This window comes from Camelina sativa, chromosome 17 (assembly GCF_030686135.1).
Source record: "Camelina sativa cultivar CO46 ecotype springtype chromosome 17, ASM3068613v1".
NCBI lineage: Eukaryota > Viridiplantae > Streptophyta > Magnoliopsida > Brassicales > Brassicaceae > Camelina > Camelina sativa.
The window spans coordinates 12,140,090-12,157,150 of NC_141896.1; the positions used below are offsets into that span (position 1 = coordinate 12,140,090).

The following is a 17,061-nucleotide window of genomic DNA, read 5'->3' on the forward strand; positions in this document are numbered from 1 at the left end:
ATAACAAATATTTTATTTAACTAATTTAGTTAATTCATCTTAGTCATTATTTATGACTTTTATATTATACAGTTAAAAAATTACCAAAATTTTTTTATTCTGAAATATGAAATTAACAATGTTAATCATTTAAAGTTTTCACTTTTCTGTGAGGTAACGCACGTGCCAACATCCTAGTGGTTGTTAACAGCTCTCTCTCTCTCTCTCTAAATGAGTGATAACGTTTCATCAAGTTAATCTTTGTAGAATAATTGAAACTTTCTTTAATGGATAGAGATCATTTTTGTTTCTACTAAATTTTAAGTAGTAACGTTGTCTATTATCTTCTCATTATGTCAGTTCAAATCATAAGAACGTCTCTTGTTCTTGTTTAGTCATGTTTGCCTTAACAGAGGTTCATATGAACACTATATATAGTGAATGAACTCTTGGTAGCTAGATCATCTTTTGTTTAATGGCTTGAAGGTTTCAGGTATTTACATGAAACTGTCAGAACAAGTGATTTTTGAGGTTAGATGAAGTCTCCATTTTTTTGGAAGTTGAGTTTGTATTATGATAAGACAAGAGACAAACTAATAGATAAACAAAGTAATAGTTTGACATTAACAAAACAATATAGTGTTGTTACTTAGACAGTCAGACATACACTAATTCTTCTTTTTCTTGTTTTCTTGTTTTTGTCTTCAATACCCTGTTTTTAGTTTTCTGCAATCAATGGTGAAATTATGTCAAAATCACTAGATCACCATCTTTCGGCTGAGATTGCAGTTTTATCCTTTGTGTGTTTGTGTTAATCGGTGATGATTTGCCTACGGTATCTGATGTCCAAAGTTGATAAAAATGTGTTTGTACATTTCGTTTTTCTTAGGCAGAAAGTGAAATTAGGCTTTGCGACACTGTTTGCTTCTTTATAGCATAAGCTACGGCCTGTTACTTTAACACCTGTTTACATCTATTTTATATCCATCTCTGTTTTGTTTTTGTTCTCTGTTTCATTCTTATGTTATTCGTAATCATATTTTTGTCTTTTATTTTACTTGTGCATCGGGTTTTCGCTTGGTTCCTTTGTTGTTGAACTGGCATATTCATGTGGATGATCTGGTTACTATGAAGAACTTATTTTATATCTTGAAGAACATCTCTACTCTCTAGTCTCTAGCTTGATTGTAAAGATTTTCTAAGTTTTAGTTTTAAGTTTCATTGTTAAAAGCATCCAAAAGGTGACTCTACCTAGTTGTGACTCCAACTGATGCAGTTTAATTCAATCCTTTCCTAACTCAACATCGCCAGTTTTTATTTCCAAGTGAAGAAGTAGTGCTCTGCTCTGTTTTTTGCTCTGCTCTGTTGAATATAAGTATTCAATTTTTCTCTATATTCAACAATAATTAAAATGTACATTCTATTTTATTAGAAATCCTATAAATAAAAAACTGAATGGGGGAAAAAAATGAATCAGAATATCTTCATTATTTCTAAAGATGTTATCTTTCGAGTATTAAAGTTTTACTAATAAAAATTATTTCTATTAATGTTTTATAATATTTACGTACCTAGAAAACTATTATATAATATTTGTTTTTTTTTTAATATTGTTAACTATTTATTGCGAGATGGATCGCGGGTTGCAGCCGCGTGACATGCATATGCATAAAAAACAAATAAAAGAAAAAAATGTAGTTTGTAAGGTTTGAAGTTGTATTATATTGGACTAAAATAATAACTTAATCACTACACCAAAATAAACATGTTAGATTTAATACATTAAAAAAGTTAATATATATTGTAGATATGATTTATGGGTATAATAGGAATTCAATTAATATAAAACATATCTCACCAATTCTAATTATGGAATGCATATATAGAAAAATATTTAAATATTTATCTTTTATTTTCAATATTCCCTTTTTATTTATATACTATTTTTAATTTTTTAATTAATAATAGTAAAACCATTACGTATTTTAGCTTACTAATTTTTTTATGAGAGAGTAATGTAAATTAATGTAAATCTTTGTTTTTAATTTTATATTAAAAATTAAAAACCAATATATAGTTAACTTTTATATATATGTAAATATATGTTTTGTTATTTTTTGTGTATTTCACAGATAACTTTGAGATTTTGTTTTCAGTTTCTTTCTTATAATATCAATCAATCTAATAATTAAAGTCAAAATAGATATTTCAAAAGGTATTTTCATTATTTATAAAGAATAATTAATGTAAAACTTTATATAAAACAATTACAAAAAAAAAAAAGGAAATTTAAAAATTAAAGATATGAGATGATGATGAATTGATGATGAGTCAAGTTGGAGAGAGGCTAATTTTTTATATATAGTAGTATATAAGATTTCCGAAAACCCTAATTATCTCCATCCAAGGAAAAGGAATCCACTTCTTCTACCGAAAATGTTCTGGAAAATCATACTCCCGATGTCAAAGACCTTTTGCCTAAACTTCCAAAGAAGCTCGATCGAAACGGAGAGTACTCCATGGCGATTCTTCACGCGTCCTCAAAGTGAAGAAGATACTCTCCAAGATCTAGAGAAGATATATCTTGACGTGGTCAAGGAGGTTTCGGGTCTGAGTTCACCTCTTGTAGCTTCTTCTTCGTTGAACCATTTGTCTTTTAGTTCATCCATGTGTGAACATTTCAGAGATTTATATGAAACTGTCACAACATGTGATATTGAAAGTAGCTCATTTTTCTTTCAAAATGGTATTTGACTTTGAATTTTGGCGAGGCAATCTTGAAGAGAGGCAAAAAATAATAATCTCTCTAACTAATTCATAAGAATCTTTACAAACATGTAAGAAGTAGTAACACTCTAAAATACAAGCAATTGTTGAATAGGAATACTTTGTTGTTCTTGTGGTTGCAAAGAGCATCTAGCATTAGAGATTGACATTAACAGAGCCTTTTCTGTATCTCCATGCAAAGATTGACATCTTTGGATCAGTTTAATGAGATACTCCAAGAAAACCGAATCAAATGGCAATGTGATTGGTCCGTCCGTCGGCAGACCAAACTCTTCTTCAGATATTCTCAAGAGCTCTTGGACAATAGAGTTGCTCAGGTAACTTATAGGAAAAGCAAAGCGGATTTTATCTGCCGTGTAAACCACAAAACAACCCTTCTCTACAACTGTTGAGCTACTAGTAGTAGCACTTGACCTCTGAAGCGAGATTCTTTTCCTGTTGAAGGCTGCTCTCTGTTGCCATTTCTTTGCCATCTTGATTAGCTTCCTTGTGATCATCATCATTTTCTGGGAAACGATTTAGATTGGAATGCGAGATGGAGAATGAAGGAGAAAAGATTTGTGAATTCTCTGTGTAAAGCTCCCTGAATGAAAGTTATAATTGATGAAGAATATCATAGGCTTGTTTCATTATATAGAAGGATAAGAATATAAGATTGGCTTTGCGACAAGTTTCTGATGAGCAACCTTACCAGACACAACACATGCTTATGTTCCCTCTCTATAAGGGTCCCAAGTTTGTAATCAACTTGTGTGGACTATAAAACTTGTTGTGAGAAGACATGATCATGTGGGTATAAATACTATATGACAAGAGTTAGGTACTAAGACATTTGTGAAGAATGCAAGAGGTATATTTATATTCAAACACGAGATGTTGAGAACATGTAATTTTTCAGCTACAAACTCATGCTTCTGTACGCCTTTGTTTGTAAGCATAAGGGTCCCAAGTTGGTTAGTCGATCCATTAGCTAAATCAAATGTGAGACACAAATATAATAGGTCAAGTTATTATTATTCATGGACAACAAATCGTTTGCTGAAATCAAGGACAAAAAATGTGGTTAGAATAAATAATGATCAGAGATATATAGATAGATGCAAAGAAAGACATATGCTTGTGAAGCAAAAACGAAGAGCATGTAGGTCCTTCAATTTTCCGGCCAGCGAATCAACTATTCCTACTAAATTTGCTCATTTCTATGACAGAGAGGTTAAACTTAGGCCATACTAAAATTTCTCATTACTTCTACGAGATTGATAGGTACAACTGAATGATGGATTGATTTGAATGAAATTTGTTAACTACTGCACCACTTTTTATGACATAAAGATAAAGATGTAGAGAATAATATTGGGAAAAGATGTTTGTATTATTCACATGACCAACATATTTATACAAGAGGTTGTGCTTATCACATTCTTAAGATAAGGCTACAACTTATATGATAAGGACTACAAAGATTAAAGCATATCATATCTATACTAATACGCCCCCGCAAGATGGACGACGCTTGCAGAGACCAATCTTGTGACAAAGAGTGTCGAAACGCAGACGAGGCAGAGGTTTAGTGAGTGCATCCGCCAGCCGGTTTTCTGAACTAATGTGAGCGACACGAAGTTGCTTGGCCTGAACCTGCTCACGAACAAAATGATAGTCAAGAGCCAAATGCTTCATGCGAGAGTGAAACACTGGATTCGCAGAGAGGTAAGTGGCTCTAATGTTATCGCAGAACAGAACCGGTGTTGTAGTGGACTGAATACCAAGCTCAGACATTAAGGAAGCAACCCATTTCACCTCAGAAGCTGCCGCAGTAAGTGCTCGATACTCCGCCTCAGTCGAAGAGCGAGCAACACCACTCTGTTTCTTGGACGACCAAGACACTGGCTGGCGACCAATATACACCAGGTAACCACCGGTAGACAAGTAATCATCACGACAGCCAGCCCAGTCAGCATCGGAATACGCATGAAGAGTAGTTGGTGTCGAAGCAGAGAAGAAGATTCCCTTATCCGGAGTTCCAACCAAGTACCGTAATAACCGCTTAACAGCCTCCCAATGCACAGTCGTAGGTTTGTGCATAAATTGAGAAAGTCGATTTACTGCAAACGCAATGTCAGGTCGGGTTAAAAGAAGGTACTGCAGACTCCCAACCGTGGCACGATACTGAGTTCCATCAGACAACGGAACACCAGAGGACAAAGAGAGAACCTGCGAAGACACCATGGGCGTAGGGACGGGTTTTGCTTCCGCCATATGAGTCTTGCGGAGCAAGTCAGTGATGTACTTGGTCTGTGTGAGGTGAAGACCAGCAGCAGTGCGGTAAGCCTCCATACCGAGGAAGTAGGACAGCTGACCAAGATCTTTGAGAGAGAACCGAACGCCAAGGAGATCAGTGACCCGCTTGAGTTCTGTCATGGAGGAGCCAGTGATGACTATATCGTCAACATAGACAAGGATATAGATGTAGGAGCTCCCTGTGCAAAGAACAAAGAGTGAAGCATCGGCATGCGAGTTTTTAAACCCGAGACTAATCAAAATATCTTTAAGTGCATTATACCACACACGCGGTGCCTGCTTGAGGCCATAAACCGCCCTTTTGAGTCGACAAACGTGATGAGGTTTGTCCTTATCAACAAGACCCGGTGGCTGAAGCATGTACACTTCTTCATTGAGAGGACCTAGGAGGAAGGCATTGTTTACATCTAACATGAGCAGAGGCCAATTTCCACCAACAGCAGTACCAAGGACGGCATGGATGGTAGCATGCTTAACAACCGGACTAAACGTGTCATGGTAGTCGAGACCAGGGCGTTGGTGAAAGCCTTTGGCAACCAGACGGGCCTTGTACTTGTCAATGGAGCCATCGGGGTTGCGCTTAATACGGAAAACCCATTTAGACTCAACAATGTTCTTTGCTTGGGAGCGATCAACAAGATCAAATGTGTCATTTCGCTTAAAAGCATCAGCTTCAGCATGAATGGCCTTTGTCCACTTCTCATCCTTAAGAGCTTGCACATGACTAACCGGTTCAATCTCTTTGAGGACAGCAGTGAGACCATAGCGAGGATTTGGCTTCCGAATGTTGTCCTTGGCTCGAGTCTGCATGATGTGTTTGTTCTGAGGAGGAGGCGGTGTTATTGGAAGACCAGAGGAAGCCAAAACAGAGTGCTCTGCAACCGAAAATGCAGAGGAGGAAGCAGGCGATGAATCCAACGATGGTGTATCAATAGTCGGAACTGAAGAATCACACGACGAGGCATCAGGGAGCGTGAGTGACCGATCAAAGGTAGGGACAATAGATGCAGAAAAAGAGTCGGACGTAGATGGTTCAGGAGAGGAAGGGAGAGGAGAGTTTGTTGGTGAGGAAAAGGGGAAAACTGTTTCGACGAACTGAACATGGCGAGAGACATAAACACGAGAGGTTGACACATCTAAGCAGAGATAAGCACTTTGGGTGAGAGAGTAACCTAGAAAAATACAGGGAGTTGATCTTGGACTAAACTTGTTGTGACCGTACGGTCAAATCCAAGGGTAACACAGGCAGCCAAAGGTACAGAGCTTGTGGTAGTTGGGTTTGATTCCGAAGAGTAAGTGATAAGGAGAGGAATGAGAGAGATTTGGGGTAGTAAGTCGGTTTATAAGGTAGACAGCAGTGGAAAAAGAATAAGTCCAATAGGTGTTTGGTACGGAAGCATGGGTGAGAAGCCAGAGACCGGTTTCAACAATATGGCGATGTTTTCTTTCAGCCATGCCATTGTGCTCAGGAGTGTGAGGAGGAGAAGTGAAATGTGAAATTCCATTTGTTGCCAAGAACTCTTTAAGAGCAAGGAACTCCCCCCCATTGTCTGAGAAGAGCATTGTGATTTTTGTTTTGAACCGGTTCTCAACAAGAGCCTTGAAGATTGGAAATATTTGAGCAACCTGAGATTTTTGTTTGAGAGGGTACAACCAGGTGTATCTTGTGTAATGATCCACAAATATAACATAGTATTTGTACCCATCTACAGAGACAACAGGTGATGTCCAAACATCAGAATAAAGTATGTCAAGAGGAGCTTTTGAGTGTAAAGAGGAAGTAGAGAAAGGTAACTTATGGCTTTTATTACTAGAACAAGAGTTGCAAAATAAATGAGAAGACAAAGAAGCAGAAATAGGTAAAGAAAACTTAGAAACCATATGATGAAAAGTCTGAGAATTTGGGTGTCCTAATCTAGAGTGCCAAGAGGATGGTGTTGTTTTGGAGCAGCTGAACGCAGAAACAGAGGTTGGAACAGTGTTTGGGACGGTGATCGGCCACTCATATACACCTTCATTGGCCTTGCCTCTGAGAAGTGTTGTCCCCGTGCGTAGATCCTACACCTGAAAAGTAAAGGGACACAGTTGAATCATTACATTGTTATTTTGACAAAGCTTGTTGGCAGAGATCAAATTTTTCTTCATTGCAGGAACACATAAAACATTGTTAAGCTTAAGGTTCCGGGAATAAGAGGGAAGGGAGATGAAACCAGAGTGAGTTATGGGGAGATTCGATCCATTCCCAACCATAACGTTTTCTCCACCAGTGTACGGAGCATGGAGAGAGAGATTGGAGAGATCACTCGCAATGTGGTGTGACGCAGCACTATCAAGAAGCCACGGAGAGAGGTCGGGGTGAGGTGAGCTTGTCGTGTGATGAGCCTGAGGTTGTTGTTGCCATTGAGGCGTGGGAAGCGGCAGGTGAGGTGCAGCCCAAGGTGCAGGACAACGATATGGAGCAGAGTAGTGTGGTGAGAAAGAAGGAGTCGATGATGGTGCGCTGTACTGTGGACATCTGCGAGCACCATGTCCTTGAACTCCACAGATTTGACATTTCCCAAGGTACGGGCGAGATGGACGGAAACCACCACGTGAAGGGTTGTAGCCACCACGCAAAGATGAATTAGACTGTCGAGAGGAGAACTGAGTGGCATTCGCAGTCACCGGAGCAGAGAACTCTGTTTTTCCAGAGACCTTGAGTGCATTCTCCCTGTTGATAAGTTTTTCATGAAGTTCAGGGATTGAGATCGGCGTATCATGACCTTGAACCATCTCGACAACTGCTCTGTATTCTTCTCCGAGACCAGATGTTATGTAGTCAAGGAGATCTTCATGGGGAAGGGGAGCATCAAGGAGAGCAAGTTTGTCAGACTTGTTGATGATGTCTCGCATATAGTCATGAATTGAATTGTTTCCTTTAGAAACATCCTTGAGTTGGTCCTTGATTTGTCGGATGTGGCCACGAGAGGATTTCCCGTAAGTGCTAGAGAGGGTTTGCCAGAGATCCCGTGTTGTTGTAGTACGAGCAACAATCGGTTGGACGGAGAGGGAGAGAGAACCTAGAACAGCACTGAAAAGGAGCTTGTCTTGACGTTTCCAGGCTGCAAGATGTGGATTTGGTTGGTTTTCAGCGGTAGCAGTGGTGATTGTTGCAGCAGGCGTGTTGTCTTCATTGGTGATGAAGACATGAAGATCATGAGCCTCAAGAAGAGATTGAACTTGCAGACGCCAAGTGATGAAGTTGTTTGGCGTGAGTTTGGTGATGTTGGCCATGTTGAGGGAGATCAATGTTTTTGCCGGTTCAGAGATGTTGAAAACAGGGGAGGATTCAACAGAGGTAGAGGAGGTGTCGGATGCCATTGCAGAAAAGAAAAAGAGAGATTGCAGGAAAGAGAGAAATAGAAAAGAGATCGAGAGAGAGGAATTTAGGTTTTCAGATCAGTGCTCTGATACCATGTAGAGAATTGGGAAAAGATGTTTGTATTATTCACATGACCAACATATTTATACAAGAGGTTGTGCTTATCACATTCTTAAGATAAGGCTACAACTTATATGATAAGGAGTACAAAGATTGAAGCATATCATATCTATACTAATAAAAGATTCACAGCAGAACAGTTCGGAGTAAGCTGTCACAACATGTGATGTTGAAGTTATCTCATTTTTCTTAGTTTATAACGAAAGTAGATTTTAATGACTGTCTGAAAGAGAGACAAATACAATGGCTTGTATTTCTAAAATTAGCTGTCTGATCTAATACATTAGAATCTTTACAAACACAGAAATTGCTACAGTATAATTCTCTAAAATACAAGCAATTGTTCTTGTTGTTGAAAAGAGCATGGTAAGGAACATCTAGCACTAGAGATTGACATTAACAGAGCCTTTTCCGTATCTCCATCCATTCGTCGTTTGATCAATTTGATTAGATACTTTAAGAAAACCGCATCGAACGGCAACGTGATTGGTCCACTGGTAGAGAGGCCAAACTCTTCTTCAGAGATCTTCAAGAGTTCTTGAAAAACAGAGTTGCTAAGGTAACTTATTGGGAAAACAAAGCGTGCTTTATCTGCAGTGTAAGCCACAAAACAGCCCTTCTCTACAGCAGTTGAGTTGCTAGTAGTATTTGCTCTCTGAAATGAGATTCTTTTCCTGCTTAAGGCTGCTCTCTGTTGCCATTTCTTTGCCATCTTCAAAAGCTTCTTTGCGTTCATCATCATTTTCAAGACAAAGTGTGTTTCCTAAAAGATCGGAAAGGAAAAGAAATCTGTGAGTTGTTGTGCTGTGTGCTGTATAACTCTTTGAATGCAAGTTATGGTTGATGAAGAATCCAATAGGCTTGCTAGGCTATATATAAAGGAGAAACTTTAGGAGTTTAGATAGATTAGAGAAACCAAACAGACAGAACACATGCTTCTGTCTTTGTTTTATGTGATCATAAGGGGTCACAAAGTTGGTAACCAATACTCTACTAACCAGCTCGTGGATTAGAATTTCTGTTGATAAGACATAACCATGTGAGTGTGAGTATAAATCTTATACAAAAACATTTAGAAACAGTGACATGTGCAATGAGTGAATGAAAGATACAGAATTTGTAGGCCTTTTGATGTTTTCAACGAAATTAAAACCACCTAAACCTGCAATTTTCAATAGATTCGTAGGTTCCTTTCAGGGGACTAGTGTTCAGATATGTAGAGAATAATTAGGAAAACTAAAACGTCTGAAACCAATATTAATGCACACACGTCTAGAGAAGTTGAACTTGCAGAAACTTCACTGGTAAAGGTACTGTCTGAAAAGATTTTTAGATTGAAAGTTTCAAGTTTATTCCTGTAGATTTCTAAGCTTCTTGACCTTTTTCCATAAGAAAAAGTGTCTTGATAGATGTTGTAGAGACTGTCATAAATTTTGTTCATCAACTTAATCTTTTGAACTATATTAGTAGTGTTTGTTATTCTTGTGGTTGCAGAGAACATTGTAAAGATCATCTACCACTAGATATTGGCATTGTAAGAGCCTTTTCTATGTCTCTATTCAATATTCTCAATCAATTTGATGATATAGCAAAACCAAATTTAGAGGCAAGGTGATTGGTCCACCAACTCTTCCTTATAGGTGTTTAAGAGCTCTTGGAAAAACAGAGTTGCTCTCGGAAAAGCAAAGCGTTCTTTATCTCTATAGCAATTAAGCTGCGAGCAGTAGTACTAGTATATGATCTTTGGAATGTAACTAGAGAATCTGAATAGCTTTTCTTGGACTTCAATGGGTTTTACATTGGTATTTTGGATGAATGGTACTGTAATATCAAAGTCTCAACAGGTTGTTATTGGAGCATCTGGAGTTGCTCCTGTTTGTATCAGAATCTTTATGTAATTTTATAGTAACTTCCATCTAAAACAACACAGAGCACACAAACCTGTACGATAATCTTTTCTATTGATGAATTGAAAAGAAGAATGCAAGACATTTTCGCAAAATTTGTCATATTTATGCAAAAAGATAGACTTCACATGTTCAAAATTACGCCTTGCTGCGAGAACAATCACACAAATTAAACAAAACACTGTACTCCGACACAATTATACTTCTTCTTCTTTTGGTATATATGTTTGTCTCTGTCTTAAATAATCACATACTTGTTAAGCTTTGACGGCTCTGATTAATACTCTCAGCGGATCCACCATGCTTTGTTATCAGAGAAACTTGCAGGCAGGGAGGGAGTGCTCAAAGCTTTTGCCTCTGCTGCTTTTTTCTCCTTGAATCTTCTTCTTCATCACTCCATGACGTTTTGTTATTTTCCAAGACAGAGTTGGTTTCACCATTGTAGTCGCTTCTTGACCACAAACTGAACATGTTCAAGCAGTCAAGTTCATCTCGCATGAATGTGTAGCCAAGCTGTTCGAGTTCTTTATAATAGTTCAGATGATGGTCAAAGAAAACTGTTGCTACCATCTGACAAAGACACACAGAAACAACATAATATTAGAACCTGAAAACAAATCAACTTGGTGCACAAGAAATATAAAAAAAAATTGAGATCTTGTTTACTTACTTGATTTAGAGCTAAGCGAGCAGCTATCCTCTGCCTTGCAATGTGTTCTCTTCGATGATCGATGTGCCTCTTCTCATGAATTTTATGTTGTGCCTTTGTGATCAAGTTTTTCAAATCAATCCTCCCATCATCAGGCTTCGCCGTAATTGAGTTCTCCGGTTTAGTAGTAACCTTTGGTGTAATTGCTCTCGCATCCACCGGTTTAGCAACCTTTGGTGTAATTGCTCTCGCATCGACCGGTTTAGTGACTTTTGGGAGTGTCTCTTGCTTTGACTCGGACTCTGTTTTGTGAAGAAGACTCGGTGTCAACTTCCTAATAGATTTCGCCTGAAGAAGAAGATTTCAGAAAAAGTAAAAAACGTAAGCAAATTAATTAACAAATAAAAATCAATCTAATTAACAAAAACAAAACACATCAGTCAGTCAAGCTTTTTTACCCTAAATTTAGAAAACAAAACAACTGTCGAAACTAGGGTTTGACCTAGACGAGTGAGATACCTTAGTAGATGAGTCGACTTCGTCGGTCTTCTTTTGTCTCTTCACCGATGGAGTTCCTTCGTCGGAAAGTTGTTGACGTTTCTTCGGAGCGGCTACAACGTCGCACTTTTCCTTGCCATATCTCCCCGATCGAGTCAGAATTCGTGGGTCATCTGGCTTAGGGTTTATAGGTAGCGACGATGAGATATCGAGTAAATTGAATCTGACACCTTTGCTTTTAAATCTCTCTTCTTTTGGAAATAAATTGAAAGCAGTCGAGGACGTAGCAATCTCCATTGTTGGCTAACGCACAGAGTAAAGGGAAAAAAATAAACGAAGGCGATGGAATTTGAAGATGATGAGACGAAAGATAAGGAAATAATCTGACACAAAATCTAAAAGAGAGAGAGAGTAGAGAGAGAAGCAAATTTGTGGAGTCTTTGGGACCAAGTTACCTCTATAACCAGGTTTTATATAGTCTTTCTCACTCCTTACCTCTGCTGCTTCGTTCTCTAATATGAGAAAAAGTGGGCCTAATGGGCCTTGTCCGAGTTTTTTCACAAGCTTTAGCTGTTTGCCATCAAGTAAACGATGTCGTTTTATGTGCGAACTAATTAAAAAAAAAAAAAAAAAAAAAAAGTCTTTCATCTGTCCTCGAGTCTTCTTCTTATTATGTATAGCTGCTACATGTCGGTGACCGACGACGCGGGGTTAAGTGAATAAATAAACAAACGAACGTTGTTGCAAAGTTAATTAATTTTTGGTGTGAAATCAGAAATCAGATCCCACTTTCTGGTAATTTAACACCGTCCGTAACTGTGGAGAGTGGAGAGCAACTAATAGTAAGAATTGCTCACTCACCACTTGCTCTTGAGTTATATATATATACATAAACTTGTGGGATCATCATTGTATCTTACTCTCGTTCTTTCTTCTACTAGATCCGGATCTGGAACTTTCTTTACTCTGTCTCTCTCTCTGTTCACAAAGTTTCAATCTTTCGGAGATCTGAGCCAACCCTTTTCTTCTCTGGTTAGTTTCTCTCTCTCTGTTTCTCTTTGAGATGTTCTTGCTTCTGGGTATCTCTCTGCAAATGCAAGATTCCTAAGTGATCCGAAAGCTTTTCTCTTTGTTAGTTTTATACGTCTTACTGATGTGTATGCTCTTGATTTTGCTTTTATATATTGTGATTTGGATTTTGACATGTTTGATTTGGGTTTTACTTTGTTATGGATTTTGCTGACTTGGTTCAGTTACTATTTTTAGATCTGCAATTGTTTACATCTGCTTCAGCATAGAAATTGGACTTAACCCGTCAAACTAATCTCAAAGAAACAAGCTCAAGTATGAGACTAGTCTTAGTCAATAGTGTGTTAGATGGTTTGATGTCCATTGTGTACGAATCCAGTATCATTTGAGATCTTCCCTTGTTCTCTTATTGCGATGGAATACTTGTTATTTATTTTGTTACTAGTCCGAGTTGCTAAACAGTTAAAAACCAAACCTTTAGATAGTCTTTCCGATCACAAATCTCATTGTACTCTCTTCTTGATTGGTTGTGTTGCAGGTGCATGTGACTAGGGGTCGTGTGCTGTGGGTTTAGGAACATGGCAATGGGGAGATATTCTCGTGTAGACGGGAAGAAGTCATCGGGATATGGCTTAACCATTACCATTGTTTTGATTGTTTCTCTTTGTTTGGTTGGTGCTTGGATGTTCATGTCTTCATGGTCTGCCCCAACTGAGTCTATTGACTTCTCTTCAAGCGAGACTTCCAAAGATGTAGAAACCACTACTAAGAGTGATTTCAAAAGTGAAGAAGTTGATCGAGGTTCCAAGAGTTTTTCGGATGAAAAGAACGAGGAACCTGAGGTCGTCACGGAGAGCAACGAAGAGAAGCCTGATCCTGAGAAATCTGGTGAGGAGACCTCTGGTGAGAAAACGGAGTCAGTTGAGGAAAAAAAGGAATTTGATGACAAAAATGGTGATGGGGATAGAAAAGATGGACAGGGTGAGAAAGATACGGAATCAGAAAGTGATGAAGCCAAGCAAAAAGAGAAAACACGACTAGAAGAGAGCTCGGAGGAAAACAAATCTGGGGAGAGTAATAATGGAACAGAAGAGAGTGCTGGTGAATCTGAAGAAAACACCGAGAAGAAGTCAGAAGGTGAAACTGAAGAGAACACTGAGAAGAGTAAGGATGTTTTCCCAGCTGGTGACCAGGCTGAAATCACAAAGGAGTCAAGCACTGGAAGTGGGGCTTGGTCAACCCAGTTGGTTGAATCGCAGAACGAGAAGAAAGCACAAGTGTCTTCAATTAAATGGAAAGTCTGCAACGTGACAGCTGGACCAGACTACATCCCTTGCCTCGACAATTGGCAAGCTATCAGAAAGCTTCATTCAACAAAGCATTATGAACATCGTGAGAGGCATTGTCCCGAGGAAGCTCCACGCTGCCTTGTGGCTCTTCCCGAAGGGTATAAGCGATCCATCAAGTGGCCTAAGAGCAGAGAAAAGGTATAAAAAAAAAATCAATATACATAATTACATATTAGAAAGACAAAACCCTGCTTGTGCTCCTTTATGTTTTTTATTTGTGTGAATGATATCTATTAATTACTCTGTTTTGTGTTGTCACAGATCTGGTACACCAATATCCCTCACACCAAGCTCGCAGAAGTCAAGGGACATCAAAACTGGGTGAAGATGAGTGGTGAATACTTAACATTCCCTGGTGGAGGTACTCAGTTCAAGAATGGTGCTCTTCACTACATTGATTTCCTCCAAGAGGTACAACTTACTATTGATTTATCTTTCATTGATTGTGTACACAACTTTCACATTCAACTACTGACGTTATTATATAATATGTTTTTGCAGTCATATCCTGATATTGCGTGGGGAAATAGGACCCGTGTTATATTAGATGTTGGGTGTGGGGTTGCTAGCTTCGGGGGATATCTTTTTGACAGAGATGTACTTGCTTTGTCATTTGCACCCAAAGACGAACACGAGGCACAGGTGCAATTTGCTCTGGAACGTGGTATTCCTGCAATGTCAAATGTTATGGGAACCACGAGATTACCTTTTCCAGGGTCTGTTTTCGACCTTATCCATTGTGCTCGTTGTAGAGTCCCTTGGCATATCGAAGGTAAGAAGTTTCCCATATTGTAGTGTAATTCAGCTTTTCTTTTGTTTCATTGAATAACTTGTTGTCGTCTGAACTGAAGGTGGTAAACTACTTTTGGAACTGAATCGTGCGTTGAGGCCGGGAGGATTCTTTGTCTGGTCGGCGACTCCAGTCTACAGGAAGACCGAGGAAGATGTTGGCATATGGAAAGGTTGGGAAATTTGTTATCTCTTTTGTTTGGCCATGAATAGGGCTTTGGCAATTTTTGTTAACTAACTTGTGGGATGCTATTCTATGTTTTGTAGCTATGTCGAAGCTAACAAAGGCAATGTGCTGGAAACTGATGACAATTAAGAAAGATGAACTGAATGAAGTTGGTGCTGCCATTTACCAGAAGCCAATGTCGAATAAATGCTACAATGAAAGATCTCAAAATGAGCCACCTCTCTGCAAAGACTCCGATGATCAAAATGCCGCCTGGTAGTTTATCTGTTTCCCTTCTTATATCATTGATTATGCAATGCATTTCTTGATGCTAACATACTTGTTTGACGCAGGAATGTTCCACTTGAGGCATGTATGCACAAGGTAACAGAAGATTCATCAAAACGCGGAGCAGTTTGGCCTGAAAGTTGGCCTGAAAGAGTGGAGACTGTTCCTCAGTGGTTAGATTCTCAGAAAGGTGTATATGGAAAACCTGCACAAGAGGATTTCACAGCAGACCATGAACGCTGGAAGACTATTGTTTCAAAGTCATACCTCAACGGTATGGGAATTGATTGGTCTTACGTGAGAAATGTAATGGACATGAGAGCTGTCTATGGAGGGTAAGCAAAAGCTTATACAATCTTTCATCAAAACAAAACTGACTCTATTGATTGATTTCTAATGAAATCTCTTTCTCTTGTGGGTTTCAGTTTTGCTGCTGCATTGAAGGATCTGAAACTGTGGGTGATGAATGTAGTTCCTATCGACTCACCTGATACACTTCCGATTATATACGAACGTGGTTTGTTTGGAATCTATCATGATTGGTGTGAATCATTCAGCACTTACCCTCGGACTTACGACCTTCTCCACGCTGATCATCTTTTCTCTTCACTGAAAAAGAGGTATACATACATTTATTCATCCCCTTTGTCTATCCGATATATAATTTGTGATTGCAAATTCTGATGCTATGTTATAAACAAAATCACTTTAGGTGCAACTTGGTTGGGGTAATGGCTGAAGTAGACCGGATTCTTAGACCAGAAGGAACTTTTATAGTAAGGGATGACATGGAAACGATAGGAGAAATTGAGAAGATGGTGAAATCGATGAAATGGAATGTAAGAATGACACATTCCAAAGATGGAGAAGGATTGCTCTCTGTTCAGAAGTCATGGTGGCGTCCTACCGAGGCCGAGACAATCCAGGCGGCAATAGCTTGAGATCAAGGATACGGAGAAGAGTGTGAGTTAATATAGTTTTATGAGTAAGTTGTTTATCTTACGATCCAATTGATTGTTTCTTACATGTATTAGTCCAATATTTGTATTCCGTTTTTGCATTGAAGAAAGTTGTATACATTATACAAGACAATTGTCTCAAAAGTGTAATCTTATAATCAGCTTTTGCATTGGTCCTTAGCACCCACAAAAATCCTAATTCTAATTCTTGTGGCAAGCACTTTCCTCTGTAAGAGATGTAAGATGCAACCTTTCTGTGTGAAGAGTTTAAGTGGCATAAACATATTCGAATGCTTTTTGACACAATTACCAAATTTTAACATGCATAATCCAATGCTTCACATCCCAAACAAGCTAGAATCCACCTCCAAAATCCAATGAAACAAAAGACATGGATTACACTTCTTGCCATTGATTTGTTGAACTTGCTGTTTAGATATTCATTTGTATGTTAAAATTATAGAACCAATGATCCTAGATAAAGACTTTATACATCCAAACCAGGATTTTGTTTTTACAGCCTTAGCCTCCATACATTATGCATCACTTATTATGGATCCTCAAAGCTCCTTTAGCACACTTGCTTTGATCATTTTGGGATGGCTTTTACTTCGACATGTATGCCATGGCTCAATGCTTCTAACCCAAAATGAGGCAAGGGAAAAAAGACAATAGGTGATAAGAGATATTGAAAGGCAAGGGAAAGGAGACAATTGTGTTGAAGCGTGGCATGGAGAAGAGACACTAATGTGTCGGATCCTTTGGAACACTACAGAGTAAGGTCTTTCAAAGAGAACACAAAAGCATCACCCGAACGAGAATGTGTACATCGTCTTATTCAAACTTCATTGTCACGTTTATATTTCAGGTCAAAACAAAAGA

The 17,061-nt window shown here is 38.5% G+C and overlaps 2 protein-coding genes and 2 pseudogenes across 3 annotated transcripts; 1 reads left to right on the top strand and 3 right to left on the bottom strand.

The window, feature by feature from the left end:
- Positions 1–2,695: 2,695 nt before the first annotated feature.
- LOC104757285 (auxin-responsive protein SAUR63 pseudogene) lies at positions 2,696–3,569 on the bottom strand (annotated as a pseudogene). The gene is made up of 2 exons (XR_015585944.1): positions 3,458–3,569; positions 2,696–3,349 (listed from the first exon to the last, which is right to left on the bottom strand). The product of XR_015585944.1 is annotated as an auxin-responsive protein SAUR63 pseudogene (transcript).
- A 5,207-nt stretch (positions 3,570–8,776) lies between these two features.
- LOC104757284 (auxin-responsive protein SAUR67 pseudogene) lies at positions 8,777–9,373 on the bottom strand (annotated as a pseudogene).
- Positions 9,374–10,644: 1,271 nt separating this feature from the next.
- Positions 10,645–12,025, bottom strand: LOC147923571 (uncharacterized). Its single transcript, XM_087494242.1, has 3 exons — positions 11,621–12,025; positions 11,123–11,449; positions 10,645–11,022 (listed from the first exon to the last, which is right to left on the bottom strand). Exons 1-3 carry the CDS (start codon positions 11,894–11,896, stop codon positions 10,795–10,797), a joined length of 831 nt encoding a protein of 276 aa, XP_087350368.1. The 5' UTR covers positions 11,897–12,025; the 3' UTR covers positions 10,645–10,794.
- A 170-nt stretch (positions 12,026–12,195) lies between these two features.
- Positions 12,196–16,349, top strand: LOC104757281 (putative methyltransferase PMT24). Its single transcript, XM_087494241.1, has 10 exons — positions 12,196–12,441; positions 12,541–12,631; positions 13,167–14,115; positions 14,239–14,388; positions 14,479–14,749; positions 14,829–14,939; positions 15,034–15,208; positions 15,286–15,555; positions 15,646–15,840; positions 15,933–16,349. The coding sequence occupies exons 3-10, from the start codon at positions 13,207–13,209 to the stop codon at positions 16,159–16,161; spliced, it is 2,310 nt and encodes a 769-aa protein (XP_087350367.1). The 5' UTR covers positions 12,196–12,441; positions 12,541–12,631; positions 13,167–13,206; the 3' UTR covers positions 16,162–16,349.
- Positions 16,350–17,061: the final 712 nt, after the last annotated feature.